Source organism: Pygocentrus nattereri, chromosome 6 (assembly GCF_015220715.1).
Source record: "Pygocentrus nattereri isolate fPygNat1 chromosome 6, fPygNat1.pri, whole genome shotgun sequence".
In the NCBI taxonomy this organism is placed as follows: Eukaryota; Metazoa; Chordata; class Actinopteri; order Characiformes; family Serrasalmidae; genus Pygocentrus; species Pygocentrus nattereri.
Genome location: NC_051216.1, coordinates 12,938,401 through 12,959,735, shown reverse-complemented (window position 1 = coordinate 12,959,735; position 21,335 = coordinate 12,938,401). Strand labels below are relative to the sequence as shown.

The window sequence follows — 21,335 nt, the reverse complement described above, 5'->3', positions numbered from 1 at the left end:
CACAAAGCCTGTGTAAACTCTTATATGTTAAAAGTATTGTTAGAGGATTCATTTGATAATTGAGCTCTGTGCTTTATTGCTAAGGCCAAGATTGGATTGATGTTTAATAACTTATATGTTGTGCAGTGATATCACTATTAGTGAGACCATTAGTGAGAAGTATGTGTTTGGGAGGGAAGTGTGTGTTTCTCTGTGGTCTTAACTCCAGAGACACACTGTGTCCTACATTCCACGAGTCCTCTCCACAGGGAATGTTTGCTCTCTGTCTTCTCTCTCTCTCTCTCTCTCTCTCTCTCTCTCTCTCTCTCTCTCTCTCTCTCTCAATCATTCTCTCTCTCCATCATTCTCTCTCTCTGCCAGAACAGCCCACAGGATAAACAACAGCAACACTGTTCACATTCCCTTACAGTGCATGTGTGTCAACATTTCCAATACACAGAGGGAAAGTAAGACTCATATCCCAGAATGCCATTGGGCCGTGTCTGCAGCCATAACTCAAAGCTGACAAGAGAATGAAAATGAAATGCCAGAGCAACTGGGATTTGTGGTCCTCTGACAAGGGCATGAGAGCATGTGTCCACTGGCAGCGTGTTGGTTTAATGAATTTTTTTTTTTTAGAGTTAATCTAAAGGATGTGTGACTTATTATGGGAAGCTGAATGATAGCCCTCCTCCACTAGTATCCTATTTAAAAAAAAAAAAAGTAAACAACATTAGCAATGCACCGAATGTTCAGCCAATGAAAACTTTTGGCTGAAAATGGTCAAAAATGACACTCTTGTGACACTTTTAAGCCCATAAATTAGGCCTACAATGAAGTGTCCAGTTCTAACACTTCACAAATATTTTATGGAGATAAAAATGAGAAATAGTGATTTAAAAACATTGTTTACTTCAGCCCAGATACATTCAAACAGATTGAGCGGCAGCAGATCAACAGTGGAAGTTGTCAGATATGTGGAATCATTTCAAACGTTAGACAGGAGGTTTATAGTCTCTGTTCATGTCAAGTATCAATAACCGGGACGCTCTCCAGTATAGGTTTGATACCACTTGAAAACAATATCCTTCTCAATCCACAGAATACAGCAAACGGCAGAAGCAGAAAGGAAGGTTCCTGCAAGCACACAATCTGTAGCCATAGTTGGTAGTCTAAAACATGAAAAATCACAAACGGCAGCCCCAAAGTGCAAAGGATAAAACAGTTCATTGCCTTTGATGATCAGCTGTTCTGAGTTGTGGAGGAAGTTTGATTTAGTGGCACATACTGCAGTGTACATGCTGTAATAACATTAGTAAGTTGATTTTATATAAATTGTCGTGTTTTGTTATGTTTTGTTTTTTTGTTTTATTTTGAGTTGTTTTTTTGGCCCCATGTTCCCTAAATTTTAGTTTTGGCCAAAAACTTTCAGTTTCTGCGTTACCAGTCGGCAAAGTTTGACAGCTGGGGCCTGTCTCACGAAGCAGTCTCAACTAAGACGTGGTTCCTGATTAAGTTTCATCTTCACTAAATCTAGCAAACACACAGACCACACAAACAACTTTCTCGGTTAATCCATGTTTAGATGCTGAGGCTGTGATTTAATCCTTATGTGCGTGTACATGAAAGTGTGAATTTTTAATTTTTTTATTTATTCATTTTTTTAATGATGAACAGCCAACATTTTTTATGATGTTTCTCTTCAAACATCAAGAGAAATCTAGTGGCTTATTTTTGAAAGATGAAGAAAGAAATCATACTTATCATACCTAAATATGTTGAAAACAAAGCATTTATAACAGCTAAAACAGCACATTTGCTACTGCCATTCTATTACTTGATATCAATGTAGTATGATTTGTTTCCAACATAGAAAAGTAATATTTTTCATATGATTGGCACCACAGAATATGAAAAAAGTGCCTCCAAATGGACCAGAGAGGTCCACCGCTGTCAAAAGACTGCTTCTAATTGGTCAGAAGCTCGGCTCTGGTTGGTCTAAGAGCTGTTTCGGATCTGAAAGACCCGAACTTCACCTGTTCTGGAGCAGGTATGTTGGGAGATGTAGCTCAGTAAAGAATTATCCACCATCCAGAGTTGGATTGAATGCAGCTTAAAGTGGGCTGGCTAAGCAGGAAGTCTTGCATCATGATCCTCCTGCTTTGTTGTCTGTTCTCTGTCTTTATAAAAATTCTGAAGTATCGGTTGATTTATTGAATTATTGAGTGAAGCTACAACCAGCATGTATAGGCAGAAATAATCCCCCCACCTTCCTTTAATTACACCCTGGTGCAATCAGCTTCTGAACTTCTGACCTTGACATTTGTGGTTTAATGAAGTGTCCTGACTGGTTATTGCGCTGTGTTGATTTATTATGCACTTATTTTCTTTGCTGTCAACAGACTAGAAACTTTTACTACATTGAACTCAAACTCAACTGGCTTTTACGTTGGGGAATGAAATGGGGCCAGAGGGACGAAGGCATGACTTGTGAAGTTATATTGCATGTAATTATACACAATCGTGCTGTGTAGAAGTTACTGCCCTTTTTCAAAGCTAATGCAAAGAGGTTTGGAGGAAAGTAGGGGCGGGCACAGTGCAGCACTCCTGTGGTTAATTAACTTGATTAGTAGGATAATAGCAGTTGGTCATTAAAATGTACAGCTCTGTGGTGCAAAATGTGCATCACTTTGAGAAATCAAGCCCACAACCTCTCTGGGGTGGAGGACCCCCACAGTGCCACAAATGATCTTAAAATAGAGATTTTGCTGTGAAGTGAGGCTTTTCCTCAGTCAGCGATATCCTGTGTTCTTAATTACAGATTTTACAGGCACATTCCACATATCGCTGCTGTCAGAAAGAAACCTCACTTCTCCATTTTTGATGTTTGCCATGACGTTTGACATAATTTGAAAATGCCTGTTGTCCTTTCCATTGTGTGTAAATTTCATGATGAATGGACCAAAAGAAACAGCCTTGCAATGACTTGGAAAAAATTCTGGTTCCATTGACTTACATTAAAAGTAAAGTGGGATTTTTCCTTCTCCTGTAAAGTTACCATTTTGGAGACTCTTCCAACAACAGTGATATGCGAGTCCACAGGTGTCACACTACATTACAACAAAATAGGGTATTTTGTACTTTTGGGGTCCCCCTACTGTTGTGGAATGTATTTCGCTTTTACACCACTGTCATAAATACAAATCATACTTTGAGCCCCCCCTCATGGAGGGCTGGACACATGCATTTGTTGAACCGGAATGATAGAGAATCCAACTCCATATCAGGTACACATGCATCACACAGGCATATGGACGTGACCGATCACACTCATGATTTCTGTGTTGCTATATGTAAATAACTCATAATAATTCATAATATATGAAATCATGAGTGTACTCTGTAGCTCCTTATGCCTGCAGGATGAGCATATACGCGAAGGGGAGTCGGAATTCCCAAGAACTCCAGCAATGTCAACATCAGAAAGAACTATGTTGACTTACATGGTCGAGTGATATTATATTTTATTACAGGAGGTTGCAAACTTTCAAGGCTTATTTGGCCTGAGATTGACAAAGACTGACCAAACTTTCTGATATTAGATGAATTTAGTTTTGCCTGCTGTCTTAGCCTGAAAAAAGACTGAGGTTAGATGATTTTTGGCAACCAGAAAAAGTACAAAACTCTGTGAGACAGGGATAACACAGATAAGGTTACAGCCTATGTTGCGTTAATGACATTGGCAGGGATGTTACTCTCTTCCATCAGATATTCATTGTTTTCTTGTGAGCCATGACATCGACTTGAATCCTTTTAGCTCTTTTAGCTCTTGCCCAAGAATGAAAGCTAGTCTGAAATTTACTCTTGTCTGGTTCTCTTCCTCACTTGCTCTGACAGCTTCTTCTGGTGTCATGTAGTGTAACACATTTCTCGCAAGAGGTCTCATGCCCACTTCTCCAAATTTACATAGGAGGCATTTGGGGCCAGAGAAGCGATGACAAAGACGCCATTCTCCCTATTATAATCAGTGTGCAGTCAAAATGATTTTGAAGTTGTTATTTTAAGGTAAAATTGTTGCATAATGTTGCTTTAAAGAACCACCACATAATAACTGCGTTCCAAATCCTAGGGTTAAGCCGGGTAGTGCAGGTTCCTCGGTAGGACTGTCCTATGAAGACTCCTCCAAATGGAACAGTCCTAACAAGGCTGCGTGGTGAAACTGTTGAGAGAAAATGGGGCCCAATGTATTTGTTGAGTTTTCATTTCTTCACAGAAATGGAGGTAATGTGTTTATGTAGTACGATAAAATTAATTAAATAAATACTTCTAAATAAAATACTATATATGGACAGTGTACAACATATGGACAAGTGATTTAATCAACCAGTCATTTACACTTTATAAGGTACATTTGATCATTTTTTGGTGCTGTTTTATTTCCACTGTTCGTGTGCAGAGAGCTGTGGGTAACCTAAGATCTGAAAGGATACATGTGATAAGTCCTTGAAATCACTCAGAACGTAGGCTGCATTTCTATATATTCTATATATATATATATATTGTATATGAAGGGTCCTTCACTTTGGAATGGCCTGCTATGACGTAGTGGCCCAGAATTGTAGCCTATCTCGGCAGCAGCCTAGGCTTTGGAATGCAGCTATTATAAGGTAATGGTGGTAAAAACAAGTGACACAATCTCATTCGCTTTGATTATTTTGGAGCTCAAGGCAGAAGTTTTGAACATTTTTTTGAAAGGCATGCTCTCTCCATCATCACGTGTAGGCTTCACCTGGGTCCAACCAGAAAGACTTGCACGTCTGTTGCTTCTGGGTAGAATAGTGCTGTTTATTTGTGTCTTGTGCTGATGTATAACTGACCAAGCACTAAAATTAACAGTGGGAAATGAAAGCTATAAAATCAAGAATTTTGGGGACTTTGGTCTGCACCATTTGGGAAGGAGTTAGCGAATGAGAGAAAAAGAGATATTGTAGAGATATTTTTCAGCTTTTGAGCATAACAGCCCTTTTTTGGCTTCAACCCTTCTGTGGTTTGACTTCTTGAGACAAATTCTCTACAGCAGTATAGAATAAATAGACCAAATAGAATTGGTTACTTAGAATAGGTTACTTTTATGCCACTGTCAATACATACAACAAACTTATGAAGGGTTCTCTGCTTCGCACAGACGTAAATATAGTTGAATGCAAAAGTTTAGGCGCCTGTGGTCAGATGACATTTCTTTAATGATTTTCAAAGTCAGTGGTTCCCAACCTCCAGACAGTCTACATTTTTTCTTCATCTCTATGCGTTGCAAATATAGGGATCATCTGGGGGATTCTGAGGACTGGGTGTGAGAACCACTCTTTTTAAAAAAAAATTAATTTCTTCCCCTATTTTGTTGTATCCAATTCCATCCACCAGTTAGGACTCCCCCGATCACACGATGCTACCAATGCTGAGAGGATGAAGGCTTCCTCTGAAACCCATGAAGTGCCACCCCATCTTTTGTAACTGCCACTTACTCAGTGTCATTGGACAGCCGAACACGCTCAAAGGCTTGTTCTGTTACGTCAGCTATCAGACACCTGCGCTAAATAGGATCACTTAAAGTGATGGGGGGGGGAGAAGGGGGACCATTCTACCCACCCAGAGAGCGCTAAGCCAGTTGTGCTGTCTTGTACTCCCAGCCACGTATGGCTGTAGTATTGCCAGGGATCCGACTCGCGATCAAGTGCAAAAGGTATGACTCATTTAGTGTTTTTGTTGTATGTTTCCCAACATGTTGAACTCAGCATATTAATAGAAAGACTTTTGCATGCACCTCTGTGTAATGGCCAGGAGAGAAACTGAACATATTTTGCTTTCAACTGAGCCATCAGTTTGCACCGAATATATAAACAATCCTGATACCATTGGCCTGTGTGACATCAGGTCAAACCTGGCTCTGAAACTTCGAATCAGTGGAGAGAAACTGATTCATCTTGTTTGAACGGTTTGGGTGATTCAGTAATGCTAAGTTTCTTCTAGAACTGTGTATCCAGGCCAAGAACCATTTAGGAGCCTTTAAATGTAAAGTGTAGTATGGATAGTTCAGCATCACAACTCCAAACTGCATCAGACTCAGTGAAGCTAGCGGGGGGTGAATTACCCTCTTGTCTTGTGAGTCAGGCAGTTAGAATCCATGATTCTCAGTGCTGATGCTCCTTCTGCTCGCTCTTTCTGGAGCTTTAAGCTGCTCTTAGAAGTCCAGCAGAAAGGCAATGGGGTTGTAGTTCAAAAGGCTCAGATGTGTCTTTCTTTCTCCCTTTCTCTTCATCTCTCCATCTGTCTACCATCCGTTTCTCAGCCCCCGCTGTCTGGTTGCCATGGCATCTCCAGAAGTTCTGAGTTTTTGATTTCGTTGAGCTAAAAGTGTGCCACACCACTTGTTAACTAAATGTCAGTTTCACTCTCTCGGTTCACCAGAGGGATAAAGCTTCGTTGCCCGAAATGCCAAAAGTCCCTCCCCTTCCCTCTCTCCCTCTCTCGCTTACTCACTCTCTCTTTCTCTCTCATTCACTCTCTCCCTCTCGCTCGCTCGCTCTCTCGCTCTCTCCCCCTCTAATGCATAACGTTAGATTGCTGCTGTAACTCCAGGCAGGTTCTAATATTCATACATCTCCAGTGAAAGTGAAGAATTTCAGAATAACCTTTTACTTTTTCTTCAGTCTCATCTGCAAGGCTTTTTTTCATGACTTGAAAACAAAAAAATAGTTTACTCCTTAAAAGTCAAGGGTCAAATAAAGGTCTTTTGAGGTTTTAAAAGTCCCATATTACAGAAAACTGACTTCACTTCACATTTTTAGTGATAATGTGATGTAATATGTAAACAAAGTGTCAGAATGGACAGTTCATTCCCAGTCTATACAGTCCATATATGGAATTTAAGCTGCAAAAACAGGTTGTTTTGAACTTATGATTTCATCTATCCATCACATCTAAATGTATCCACCTATCCAGGATACATTAGTTAAGCTCTGCCTATTCATGCTGAAGTTATAAAGAGTGTTTCAGCCCAAGCTGCTTTTTGAAATGAGGCATAATCAGAGCAGAGTGGACCAAGTGGACCTCTCGGGGTAAAAAAAGTGCAAAAACTGCTGTATGGACTTTTTGTGTAGGTGTAGGAATAACTATTGTAATGCATGTTTGTGCTGTTTGTCCTTGTTTTTGTTTCTGCTCAGACAACTGAACAGCCTACAGTGCTAAAAACCCTAACCAGTGGAAAACTGAATGAGTCATACATGAAAGTGTGTGTGTGTGTGTGTGTGTGTGAGTGTGTGTGTGTGTGTGTGTGTGTGTGTGTGTTTTCAAGCTTACTTGAATAAAAATTAGTGCATTCTAACACACACACGCAGAGCCTGCCTCCAAAAAGCACATCATGAGAGGGAGAGGGAGAGAGAGAGGGGGAGGGAGAGGGGGAGAGGGAGGGAGGGAGAGAGTGGGAGAGCGAGAGTGAGAGAGGGAGAGAGAGAGGGAGAGAGAGAGGGAGAGAGAGAGGGGGAGAGAGAGGGGGAGAGAGAGGGAGAGAGAGAGAGAGAGGGAGGGAGAGAGAGAGAGAGAGGGAGAGGGAGAGGGAGAGAGAGAGGGAGAGAACACATCAGAATCCAGATGTGGAAACAGACCTTATAGAAAACACACAAGTAGAGAGAGAGAAAATGAGAGAGGGAGGGAGGCAGGGAGAGAATGAGAGAGAGAGAGGGAGGGAGTGAAAGGAAGAAAAGGAAAGAACAAAAGTCAAAGAGGTAGAGAAAGGGAGAGAACAAGATTAAGGCAGAGAAGAGAGAGAAGGATGGAGCTAGAGAGAGGAGAGGGAGCACAGAGAGAGGAGAGAGAGAGCACAGAGAGACAAAAAGAGGGAGGGCGAGAAAGAGAAGAGACTGAGGGAGGGAGTGAAGGAGAGAGTGAGAGAAAGGGAGAGAACCAGAATAAGAGAAAGAGGGAGAGGAGAGATAAAGAAAAACAGGGCAAGATGGAACAGAAGAGAAATGAAAGATTGAGAGATGGATGAACAAAGACAAAAAAACAGACAGAAGGAGAGATCTTGAAAGATATAGGAGGTGAAATAAATAGGAGAGAAAGTAAGAAAGAGAGAGAGAAAGACAAACAGGCAATGAGAGAAGTAGGATGGGAAAGGGAAGACGCGTCTCACGCTGTATGTATGAAGATGCAGAGGTTCACTTTCAGCTATTAATTCAAATTCGAACACAAATGATTCTGATCTACATTAATACAAACACTGTTTTGCTGCTCTTGAGTTTAAAACAAACCTGATGGTGGGAGGAACTTTGTCTGTAGTTAAGAGACCACACTTCAGCTCTTAGACTGTCCTGTAACAACTGTTAGAGTTGTGGACACAGTGGATAGGAGGGAGGGGTGTGGCTGTGCTCCAGTAACCCTAAATCTTAACTTCCAGCTCAACTTGGCAGCACATGATTGGCCGGCTTTCTGCTCACATGACCATTACCTCGGGTGGAGAAAGAAGGGAAGAAAGAAGGAAAGAAAAAAAGCAGTCTCTAGTTTTCTGCAGTTTAAACTAAATGTATGTGAGAGATAAAGACAAACGAAAAAAGCAAGAAGGTTTTGGATTTGAATTCTCATCTCCTGGAGAAAGAGCGAGCAAAGGAGGGGAAAGAAAAAGCAACAGAAATGGAAGGAAGGAGCCAAAAAAATACTTCAAATACTGCTTAGAATGGATATTATGTTCTACTCAGTGGCTCAGTGCTGCCCCCTACAGTGGATGAACTCTGTCTGAAGGGTGTTTGTGTGGTGGACCACTCAGAGGGCAGGAATGTAATGTTGTAAGGAGAGTATGGAGATCATTAAAAAGGCGTAGGCTCACGAGCTCCATTTCCCAAAACCCCTCCAGTGCTACGTCATGTGTGTTCGTCATGTTGTTTTTACCGTCAACATCTGCCCTAAAATCAGTCGCCCCTTCAGAGATCAGAGAAGTGCTTTTACGCTTACATTCAAAAGTTTGGAATCAATGCAACAATAATTTATACAATTACAAGCTATTTACCCATTTTTTTACTTCAAGTAATTAAATGATAAATAATATACTGTAATTATCTATTTCCATTCATATTTATCTTCAGATTTGATCCCTGCATTTGAAACATTCGGAATTCTGAATATTAATTTAAATGAAACCTAATTATTGATGTCATACAGCCTTCTCTGTTATTTTAGGACCTTCTACGGCTCTGTTCGTCATTCTGGACGCAACTAAAATTTCTGTATATTTATGTATATTTACAGCTTCCTACTGTCCTACTTATTATTTAAAACTTGTGAATTTGCACAGTGAGTATGAAATACTGAAACGTGGCACATTAAGACTACATGTTAACCAGAATTCACTTCCCAGCCTGTCCAAGAGAGAGAGGTGTGGCTCTCACTCACCAGGCAGTACTGGCCGCTCTGTTCTGTGGAAAGTGGCTAATGTTTGTCCAAAGAGTCACTAAATTTGTCGCTAAAGGTGTCTGAAAAGTCGTGAAATCTCACGACAAAGTTGCTAAGTTGGCTTCATTGCAGCCACATCCTTAGCAACGGATCATTAGAAATGTGCTTAACTTCAGGCACTCTTGTATAAAGTATAACATACTTACAAATACATGCAAAACCACAGTGTTCAGCTGAATTGTTAGCCTATACACTGTCTTCCCACAATGAAATCTAACAAATAACTGAATAGTGATTTCAGTTTCTGAATATTGTCACATCATGCAATAAGAAAAGCACTGATTCCAAACTTTTGAACAGTAGTCGATATTTGAACTTTGCGTCTGTGTCAGAGTGAGAGTGTTTAAAATTTTTTGGGGGGAAACTTTGCCTCAATGTGTGTCAATTTCACAGATGCTTCTGACTAATCGCACTATTCAGAAAGGAAAAAGTTTCAGAGAGGAAAGAGGGTGAAGTTTTACAAGTGGTTTTCGGCCCACGCTGAAAGCAGCACAGACTGAGACTGAGGCTGCCCTCAAATAGACATGATTAGTATTATGTGGATTATGGATTATATTCACTCCTTTTACGACCTAAATTCTGTATATTTCTTGTATCTTTTGTATCGGCCCACTTATCAGTATCAGTCCACTTATGTGTGTGGTTTCGTGTATCAAAATCTATGACCATATTGGAAACTTTCTTTCTCCCTTAGAATTATCCAAAGCGTTTTTTTTTTTTTTGTTGCTGTTTCTTGAAAACCTCTGTGCTGATTGGCTGCACTGTATTTTGCCTCTTTCAAAAATCAGAGCCAAAATGTGAAATAAACTGTTTAGTCTGGACTGAAATATAAAAAATAAAGTGTTGTTAAACTCAACCACTAAAAGGGTCATATTAAAAATCTCTGCAAATCCGTAGGTCAGCTGTGTTTTTGTTTAATTTTTTTTGCCATGACCCAAACGGGCCGTCATTCTCCACAAGCTGCAGATCAATATGAGGTTCAAACGCAGATATCGTAATCAGAGCTGGAGTAATATTTTCCCCTGAACTGGCTGCTGACTTGAAATTTCAAAGAGTGATTTCCTCCAAACTCAACAAGCAGCTGTTTACACTGTAGCAACTGTTTACACAGCAGCATACACACGTCTCTCTGTCTTTTCTGTCTATCCCCTTGGTCTCTCATTGGCTGTTTAATTAATCACTTGTTCAGTTACTTCATTGCACTAAAGGACTCTTGAACACTTTCACCCTAGTGTTAATGTTTTTGTTACTCAGTGGACTGGTGGAGCTACCACATTATTTATTAATTTTTTAACCAATACAGCCACAACAATTTACTTAAAAATGCCAGATGGTTAAAATATCACATGGTCAGTGTAGGGTTCTTCTTTAGCAGCTGTAGCCAGTCAGCAGCCTGTCCATGTTGTCCATCCTCTCACATAGACACACACAGACACACACTACTCCCTGTGGGTTCACATGTGTAATATAAATGTGTGTGGGGTGAAGACATTGAAAATGTGTTATTTTATGTTCTTCACAGCGAATAAGCAAAGGCCAAGAATCTGAGAATTGAGAGTTGAAATAATAATAATAAATCTTTGTTTTGGTAAACACTGAAAACGGGTCCCCAAGACCTGAATATCCCACAAGCTGTAAAGATTAAACACGTCTGAGAAAATCAGAGAACTTTTCCTTCCTTGAGTCTGAGGTAGTATGTAATTTAGGTTTCCCATTTAAAACTCATGTGAAAGTCCCAGGAACAAAAAATGAACATCACAGAGTTGGTGACAGCTCTTACTCTAATTCTGTGCCGGTATGGTTCCTTTTTCTTATCTCTCGTTATTTCTTGCAGCTGGGCTCATTTTCTGGATGTCAGTCATTTCCTCTGCATTGGTAACTGTCCTTTGCTTTGGGTGGCCCTTTCTTGCATTTTTGGAAACTCTTCCTCTTTGCTTTGCTAGTTCATTTGCTCCAGTTGGAGGGTCGGACATGCTGTGTGAGTTTGAGCACATTTTCTAGCTTTTGTCCCCCAGAGGAGTGCCATTTATTATGGAACAGGAGGGGAGTGTGTTCCACTCCACGCTCGCCCTCTTTTTCACCGAGAACATCTTGTTGTCAGGGTAACGAGAGGCAGGCGGCCTTATGGGAGTTCATGGGGAGCGGAGAGGGTACTGCCATATTTAGAGACAGATATCTATCTCCTCTCCCCAGACGCAATATGACACAATACGTGTGTTTGTGCGTTTCCTGTGGTTTCGAGGCAGCTGGCTTTTTGGTGTATTATAATAGAGCTGTCAAGCCAAAATTAGTGGTTGGAGTCTGCTTAGGGGGTTCAGGGCTACTTTTAAGTCTCCTAAGTATAAAGCCATGCTGCGCCCAAAACCACATACTGTATAATACTAATGACTGGACTTTTAATGGTGGTGCACAGTTTTTGACCCACTATTTATTATGGTAGTATATAGTTTTGGATGCAGCCTGAAATTAATGGACACCTCCAGTCCTATAATCTGATTGGTGTATAAAGCCGTTGTGAAATACGCAAAATACGTACACCTATGTACATCCATCCATCCATTTTCTAAGCCGCTTCTCCCTCAGGATCGCGGGCACTCAGACACTCAGAACAATTTCATTTACGGCCTAGTCATTAGAAATCATTGTGCTGTTAATATATTGGTGTTCTTGCAATGACTACCATGTGCATGGCAAATAGTAGATGTACAGATGAAGTAACGCCTCCTTTTTTGACCCCAATTCTTAACAACTAGGCTAAAAGACAGCAGGCTAATTAAGCTAAGACATAGCAAACAGGCTAACCGCTCCTCCTTTAATATTTAGCGTGAGGCCTTGAATTGAAGTGTTTAAAAGGTAAACCATGAAATTACAACATAAAAAGTGAACAAAAATAAGTTGCTTGAATGCTTTAATTGTTTATTTTGTTAGATCTTCCAGAATTGTTATTATTATTTTTAAACCCAGTGTGGAAAACAAAAGTGTGGTGCTGTTAGCTTGACGCTAACACCGCACAGGAAATTTCATTAAAGTGCCAATGGAAGTGATTTTTCACTGATGAATTTTCACTGTGGTGGTAACTTGGTGAGCAAAAACTACAGTGAAAAAAAGGTGAAGGTTCTGCATTAAACACCACTATAATAGGGAATTATTATTATCAGAAAAACATCAGTTGTTAGCTAAATTGTTAGTTCCTGTCTTCCTTCAGCAGTCTGTATAGTTGCTTGGCAACAGCCTATACTAAATGAACTGCAGTCAGTTTTCATGGTGGAAAAATTGTTTGTGATTATTATTAATTATAACTTACACAATTTTCCATGGATAATTTATTTTATGGTGTTGCCATTCTATAAAAGCTGTAAACCACTTGCTGTGTGTTAGTGATTTTACCACAGGTCAGGAGTGTCTCCAGGCAGAGTGGCGCGTGCAGTCTCTCTCTTCTCATGACTTTAATACACTGAACATGCCTGATTTAAAAACGCAATATTGTATTTCATTAAGAGCTCAGTAATTAGTGGAGTTGATGAGTTGACTCAGCTGTATTAAATTAGGGAAAACACAATAATGTGCAGCGCACAGAGACTCCAAACCTGAGGGAACCAATGACCTTAAGGGTACTTAGAGAAAAAGCCTGGCATTTGTTTAGCTGCTTGGTTAGAATTCCTCAGTGTTAAAAAGAAAACTCATTATATCATTTGCTAAAGATTTGGTTCGTAATGAAAACCACGGTGCTTTGACTTCATCTCCTGACATGTTTTCACTGACAAGTTCTCATGCTTAATAAAGAAGAAACCTAATTAGTCAAATCAGGTGTGGAAAACTTGCATGTCCTGATGCCTGAGGCTCTTAGGGAATCTCTTTATACATGTGCAAGACATGCAACCCACCTGCTTTTGCTCTTTATTACCCCTACAGTGTAGTAGCCCCACCTAGTGATGACTGGGTGTAATTGCAGTACACTATCCTGATGGGTCCTTTGGTTTGTATGTACTCTTACTGGGTATTGAAACCCCTACCATGATGGTACACTTTGCAAGTTGAGAATACAATTTAATCGTTTTTCCTGGAAATATTTCTGAGGAGATTAGATGTAAAATAATCCACTTGAACAAGGAAGAGGCAAGTCAGAAGAAAATAAGTGAAAAAACATTGTCATTCAAAAAATGAGACTCTTAACAACGATTCAAGACCTGGTAGACCACCAAAACTGTCCCCATCAGAAAAACAGTAGATTTCATCTTTAAGAAAACCAAGCACCAATCTTGCTCCACCTCTGAAAAAATCCACAGGTGTTTCTGTCCATTCGTCAACTCAAAACTTTGAGTCTGAAAGGATGTGTAGCTGCCAAGAAGCCATTACTGAGAAAATGAAATGGACAAATCAAACAAACAAGCTGCTGGTGTTCTCAGAACAATGGACCACCCGAGAGTCCAGACCGCAATGTTACTCACTGGGTTTGATGTTACTTGGATCTTGAGAAGCAGAAAATGCAACCAGCTTCTAAGACTGAACTTTGGAGGTGTAGAAAAATATCGCTCAAGATTTCTTTGAAAAACTGAAACCAAGTCTACCAAAAAGAATGGAAGTTGTTATAAAGGCAAAGAGAAGAGACACTAAATACTGAAAAGTGTAATACTACACTGGGTTGTTGAGGCTTCTGTGTAATGTTCTGTTAAATATGTGTTTTCTGCTTTTTTTTTTTTTCCTGACACTGAACAAGAAATAATTTGTAGTTTTGGCTGGGAAGTAAATAAGTGTTCTCTGATTTTGTGTTTCTGATAAACTGGCAATTCATTGTGTAAATATATTTGATCTCTAATATTTCTATATGTGTGTGTGTGCTTCTCTCACAGGAGACCCAGAGCAAGTCGAAGGTGTGTGCTAATGTGTTCTGCGGGGCAGGGAGAGAGTGTGCAGTGACAGAGAAAGGAGAGCCTAGCTGCTTGTGTATTGAGGTAAGCAATAAGCTGAATGCTGAAAACGCTGTCTGCTCAGTGAAATAGATGTCCACTAATACAATCATTTTGATTTCATAGCTCTTCTACATGTAATGAAATCATAAAGCATGCAATGACTTGACTGCTTTGAATATGCAACGCTTTCAATTTACTTGTACATCATTTTGCACATGAATAAAATATATCACAGTTTCCTTATTATGGGTAACAGTTGTTTTGATGTAATACATTTTGTTCACATGGGAATAATATACACTTTTGAAATTCAGTGCAGCCCTTTTTTTTCCCCAGAGTAGTTTTAATAAAAAAAAGCAAATATGGAAATGCTGGATTTCATGCTTGACTGACATGCATAGTTTTTTACAAATTTTGAAAAGGCCTGAAATTTGAACAAAACACCTAAATATAGCAAATTGAGTTTTATGCTTTGAATAATTAGTTCTATGCTAAAATGAGTTTTATGCGAGGTGGACATTGTTAGGGTGGCACAGAGATTTCAGCCCTCATTAGGCTGGCTGTGGTTCGTCCTGCCCGGTGTCTCTGATCTGCAAACAACACAGCCACAAAAAGATGTCAAGTGGCTGTAAAGATAATTCTACTTAAATTAAAAACTCAGTTAAATTTCTCCATCTTACTTGTTTAGATGCAGCTCCTGATCATGATAGCCTACGTCATCTGACATTTCTTCGCATAATTCAATGGAAAGACGACTTGATTTCCTTTTTTTCTGCCAAAATTTTGTAAATTGTGCATGTCATTTGTAAAACTTTTGAATGGAAACCCGGCCTTTGTTCGCTCAAGCAATTCCCTTTAAGCCCCCATCTGTAAAGCATGCTTTTTGTTAGTGGCAGGATAGCCATTCTGTTCAAAGCCACAAATGCCCACCAGGTCTAGAAGTCAGATTTGAGAAAGATGCTACTGTTTCCAACCTATCAATCAGCCCCTAACATTAGACCAGTATGGACATAATCTGCTGACCTCCAAATGCTTCCAGTAATCATTATTAGGACTATCTTAATCAATAATTTATTAGTCATTTTAAAGATCAAATAAAAAAACAACAACAACTAAACAAGCTAAACAGAAACAAACAATGCAAAAGCAAACTAAGTCTTTGATTCCACACAAGTTTACTTGAAAGGATCAGCTAGTTATAAATATGTCCAAAAGTATCCTGACCTCTTCTAATGAGTGAGTATAGCTTTTTTTAAGGTACATCAGTTGCTGACCCAGGCTTTTGATCATTCAAGTAATCTTCATGGAAAGGCATCGACCAATAGAATTGGACACTCTGGAGCCTGAGCACCGTGCCCAGTGCCATAAAGTGTATAAAGCCCCCAGCACTGGGCTTTGGGACAGTGGAACTGTATTCTCTGGAGTGATGGAGCTCCATCCAATACATTTGGGTAGAGCTGCCATGATCCAGAACTGAATGCTATCAAATCTTCGCAGCAATGTTCCAACATCTAATGTAAAGCCTTCCTAGAAGAGTAGAGGCTGTTACTGCAGCAAAGAGGGACAAACTCTTTATTAGTGCTCTTAATTGAGGGTGACATTTCTAATAAGCAAATGTTTGGTTATATAAATGTGTAAAATATATTTTTGTCCAAAAATAAATAAAAAATCATAAATATGTGTCCACTCACTTTAATCATGACCGTCATATTTATAGTAATTATATCCCTCATTATTAAGTGTAGATAGATTAAGTAGCCTAAAGCATGTGCGGCATTTGGGTCAGGTGCTGTGGTCATGTGGAGTAATAATGGTCATTACTCTACAGAGGGTGTGTGTCGTGTGTCTGCCACACAGCTCGGCAGATTATTAACTTCAAAGGCTCATTTAACACACTGACACACAGACTAGTTTCCTGTCACAACTAGCTCCCCTTCATATGAGCAGGCTTAGTGTAAGCAGCTCTGAATGGAGCTCCTACAGCTGAATAGGGATCGTTCTGTACCACAGTGCACAATGAATGATGCTATTTAAACCCAAGTCTTGCTGTACGAGCACAAAGATTACACCACTGTTTATTACTTTGCTCTAAAACTTAATACAATATGGTAGGGTGTGGGATTACAGTGTAAAACTTACAGCCCAAAACAAAGCTGTGTACTGAATTTTACCTACTGAATGGCTTTCACACTGAATGGGTTAAACTGGGAGTTGTTGTTGTTGTTGTTGTTGTTGGTCACTGTTGGAAAAAAGATACTAAATGGCATCTTTTTTTCACAGGGGTAATACCTCCAAGGCTATGTCCTCATTACCTTTAGTTAAGTAATATAATTGTACCATATTATGTTGTAATTATCATATTTTTAGTACTACACTACACTTTAGTACTACAGAGCTACACTTTGAAGAAAATAGGTTACTCCAAACTAATGGTGTAGTCAGTGGGAGCTGGTATTGGCAGAAAATATGTCTCACCACATATGTAAGTGTTAGTGACTTGGCTGTCTCTCTCTCTCTCTCTCTCTCAGCAATGTAAGCCTCACAAGCGCTCTGTGTGTGGCAGTAATGGGAAAACCTACCGAAACCACTGTGAGCTGCACCGAGACGCATGCCTTACAGGACTGAAGATCCAGGTGGCTCATGATGGTCACTGCAAAGGTGAGAGAGGGGCCATGAGCTTCATATACTGCAAATGAGAAATCATACTGCAGTTACACATAAAACACATCTATATGAAGCCTCTACTGTGTCTGTACATAAGGACTCTTGATTACAGAAGTTTCCGACAGCAATACTAATACTGACTGTGTTATTTCAGTATCAAGGGTAGTGATACCAAGATTAATACCAAACCAGGAAAAGAAGAAATTAAATAAGCTTTTCCTCAGTGGAAACGCAGCACTTATTGTATTGACCACAGAAAAATATTCAAACTGTTACAGCTTAAATAACATCTCTGATTTTCAAATTGTCATTCACCTGTACACAGAGCACAGCATCAGTGTAAATAAAGAAATGAAAGCATGAATAGTGATTGAATTAATCATACCAAATAAACCTGCAGGCTGATCTCCTCTTGAACCTGAAAGTGGTGCATTTGAGAGAAAATTGCAGCAGGCATTGCATTTGACCTCTGCAGTGGTGTTCTGATTTAATGAGTACAAAAGCCCTACATGCCACTAGTCTGCAGCTAGAGGATTAAAGATTTAGATTGTATGGCTCAGTGAATAGAGGATAAGCTTCCTTTATGGACAATCAAGGGAACACGTGTGTGTAATGAGATAATATATGCTTTCTTTTTATTATAACCCCTTAAATGGCTGTATATGGGTCCACACTTCAGTCCCTCACTCTCATAATTACATAACTCATGTATAGGTCTTAACGTGAATATCCCAATAATAAACCCAGGGTTAATAAACAGGAGTATGAATTTTTACATTTGAAAATAAGTACAATTAAATGGACCCCTTGGGATCGTGTGGGATCATTGTGAGAGTTGAGTCAACCAGAAGGTGGCAGGTAGGAAAATTGAGCAACTGAAAGGTTGTGGGTTCAAATCCTGGGATTGGCTGGGATTGACTGAGCCCCTCCACTGCTGCTGCTGATGCTGTGCTGCTCACAGACAAGGATCAGTAAAGGGCATAACATTGTTCCTTTCTCACTTATTTGCATCAAACGATTGTTTAGTAGTGGACATGACTCTAAAACTACTGGACCTGTAATATTTGTTTAATGTTACAATCATTGGTTGATTTCTATATCGAAATCTCATTGTTTATTAATTTTTTTTGCTTATAAATGTTAATACCAAGTTGACAAATTAATACATTTATTCTGTATGTAAGGACCCTGCATTGTCAACATCTTAATAAATAAAAAACGACAACACAAAAAGAGGAAGAGGAGGTTTGAGAGGAAATACTGTATGCTTCTGTTTGGATCAGATTACATCATAGTTGGTGTGTAACACGTGTGGTGTTTGTTCAGATCTGGACTGATCTGGTAGTTTATCAGTGATTTAAGCTGTGTGCAGATGTGAACCTACTGGAACCTCAGTGAACTTCTGACAGTGTTGAAGGACTGGACGTTGACCCGGCTTTTCTCAGATCTCTGGGAGATATCTTTATATCATGTCATATTGCGACACTGCCTAAGCCCTCCCTCACCTGAAGCTTCCTGGCTGCTGCTTTTACTTGAATATTGAGCTGGTGTCAGACAGTTGGAAATAGCTTAGATCAGGGTACATCCGGATGTGACTTGTCAGTGTCTGTCATGGTCCTGGATATTTCAGATAATTGCTATTGTGGAAAAAAAACTGGCCTCCCAAATGATATCTCTCAAATAAAGAAGAAGATTTTAAGTGTTTATTAAATTGTTAAGATGATCAAAATGTTGTATGAGGTTTTTCACAGCAGTGGTGAAATGAACATAAATGTATATCTTCAGGAACCCAGCAAAAGTTTCTCACTTGCACTGGTATGTGCTGAGTATATCTGCTGTATTTAAGGACCCTTAAATAAGGACCCTTCCTGCATCTGCACTCTGTAATAATGTACATAATATCACCAGTGCTCACAGCTTCAACAGTATTCATTGTATCTATGTAGTTTATAACTGTAGAAAATGTCAGTGCTTAAAATGTACACTCACCAAGCACTGTATTAGGAACACGAACCCAATACTGGGTAGGCCCTCTTTTTGCTGTCAAAACAGCTTTGTTGTGGCTTGGATTCCACAAGATGGCAAATGTCCTGTTTTACCACAAATGTTCTACTGGATTAAGATGAGCTGACTGGGAAAGCCACTGAAGAACATTGAACTCATCTTCATGTTCATGAATCCAGTTTGAGATGATTTTTGCTTTGTGACATGGTGCAATGCTGGATGTAGCCATTAGTTAAGCAATAGAACGCAAGAGGGATTGTTTTATCGTGAAATAACATCACGGCTGTGTTTTGGTTACAGTAGATCAATAGTGAGAACACACAATCACAAGTGTTCTATTGCTTTTATACAACAGTTAAATAAATAAAGTAAGAAATTAATAAATTGGGTCGTGAACGTGGCATTTTATAAGTTTTAATGTTCCTTAACATTCCTCCTGCCAAATTATTGTTCCTTAAAAAAGCAGCTCATTGCTACATCTGAGTAACAAGCTCCACTCGCTCACTACACAGTCGGCAGTTCATTCTCCTGCTCCTTACACTAAATTCCCAAACTGTTGTCACCACTGAGCAGCTTTTTTTTTCTTATTGTGCCAGTTTTATGGCTCAGTCTGATTTGGTCATACTCTGAACACAAGACTACGTGATACTACACGTTTGGCGATGGTATTCGGTTCATTTCTGGCTAATTCCAGGTTGTTGATGTGTTCTTCTGACTGAAATTTTTTGTTAGTGGTGATGACAGGAATGTAGTCTTATCATCTTTAGAGTCTGACCAAATCGGCTGTCGGTCAGATGTGATTGTAAAGGTATCCATTTTCTGTTTGTGGCAAAGTAAGAAGTAAAAACGTTCAAATGGCTTACAGCTGTCACAGGTGTTGCTTAGCAGTGGTGTCTTAGTGAAGTGATACAGTGTTTGTAAAAACTTGTGATGTTATGGTGAAATATAAGCACAGTTAGAATGCCTCTCATCCAATCAGCTTGTGTGGCCGGAACTAACTGTTGTATAATAGATGGATAAATTGTGGTCATGAAGCGATGTACATGGTCAGCAACAATACTCTAATAAACTCTGGCATTCAGCAATGATTGGTTGATATTAACAGGCCACAAGGCAGGTAGGGTCCATGGATTCATGCTGTTGGCACCAAATTCTGACCCTACTGTCTTAAAAAAGATGGTTCTTCTAGGGTTCTTTAGTAAAGACAGTGGTTCCACATGAACACTCAAAGAACCACTTGCATACTTAAAGGGTTTGTTTGTATGATGTTATTTGTATGGTGTAATCTTGTTCAGATTGATGGAGAACGTGTTGTATATCGCTGTTATCGAAACAAAACCTTGTATCTCCAAAATAGTAACTTCACAGGAGAAGGGAAAAACCTACCTTACTTTTAATGCAAGTCAATATAACTAGACATATTTCTAAGCAATTTCTTTTGGCCCATTTATCATAAACGTTTGACACAATATAAAGGACAAAAGGTATTTTCAAGTTATGTAAAAAACTGGAAAATGACAAAAATGGAGATACGAGGTTTTGTTCCGACAGCAGCAATATGTTTCTACATAGCTCCCAAATATGTTCTGCCATTGTTACAATGGCTTGTAACAGTAGAAGAACCCTTTTTGGTGCTACACAGAACTGTGTGCATCAGCAACAATCAACATTCCTGAGACCAGGCTATGATTTTTCCAGTTTTCAACTGTCCAGTTTTGGTGAGCCTGTGTCCATAAGGCGATTAGTTTAATTCAAACACTGTACAAACACCCATACTGTCATAAAGCAGACACTGTTTTATTCAATATTTCAAATGTTTTGGCAAAATCAGTGTTATTATACACACGTGTGTGTGTGTGTGTGTGTGTACCCCCCCCCCCCCCCCCCCCCCCCATTTTGCACATTACAACAATTTCATACAATTCCATGCATTTATCTGCACCCAAAAATGGGTTCATATTACTGACCACAGTGATTCCAAGCTTTTGAATGGTAGTGTGTATTTGCACCAAGAGAAATTGCTTGTACATCTTGTGCTTGGCTAACGAACAATTCTGATCTGATTTTCCATTGCAGAGAGGAGAACAGAGAAAGCGGCCGCCAGTCCAGGTGAGTGTAGCGTCTTCAGGGCCAGGCTGATCTCTCCTATCTCACTGCTTATCAGCCTGGGCCACATTGATCAGTTCCTATAGTGCTGATCAGCAGTATGAGCTTATAGAGGAGATTAAGCTGCTGTGAATGAGGCTGTAGTGGAGTGAGCTTAGTCATCATAGTGCT

General features: G+C 39.6%; 1 protein-coding gene across 1 annotated transcript in view; it reads left to right on the top strand.

Moving 5' to 3' along the window:
- The window catches only part of fstl1b (follistatin-like 1b), an 86,767-nt gene that overhangs the window by 41,742 nt on the left and 23,690 nt on the right, over positions 1 to 21,335 (top strand). The window contains exons 3-5 of the mRNA XM_037539502.1: positions 14,331 to 14,432; positions 16,919 to 17,048; positions 21,135 to 21,167. Coding sequence (XP_037395399.1) covers positions 14,331 to 14,432; positions 16,919 to 17,048; positions 21,135 to 21,167 — 265 coding nt within the window. The remainder of the gene's footprint in view (positions 1 to 14,330; positions 14,433 to 16,918; positions 17,049 to 21,134; positions 21,168 to 21,335) is intronic.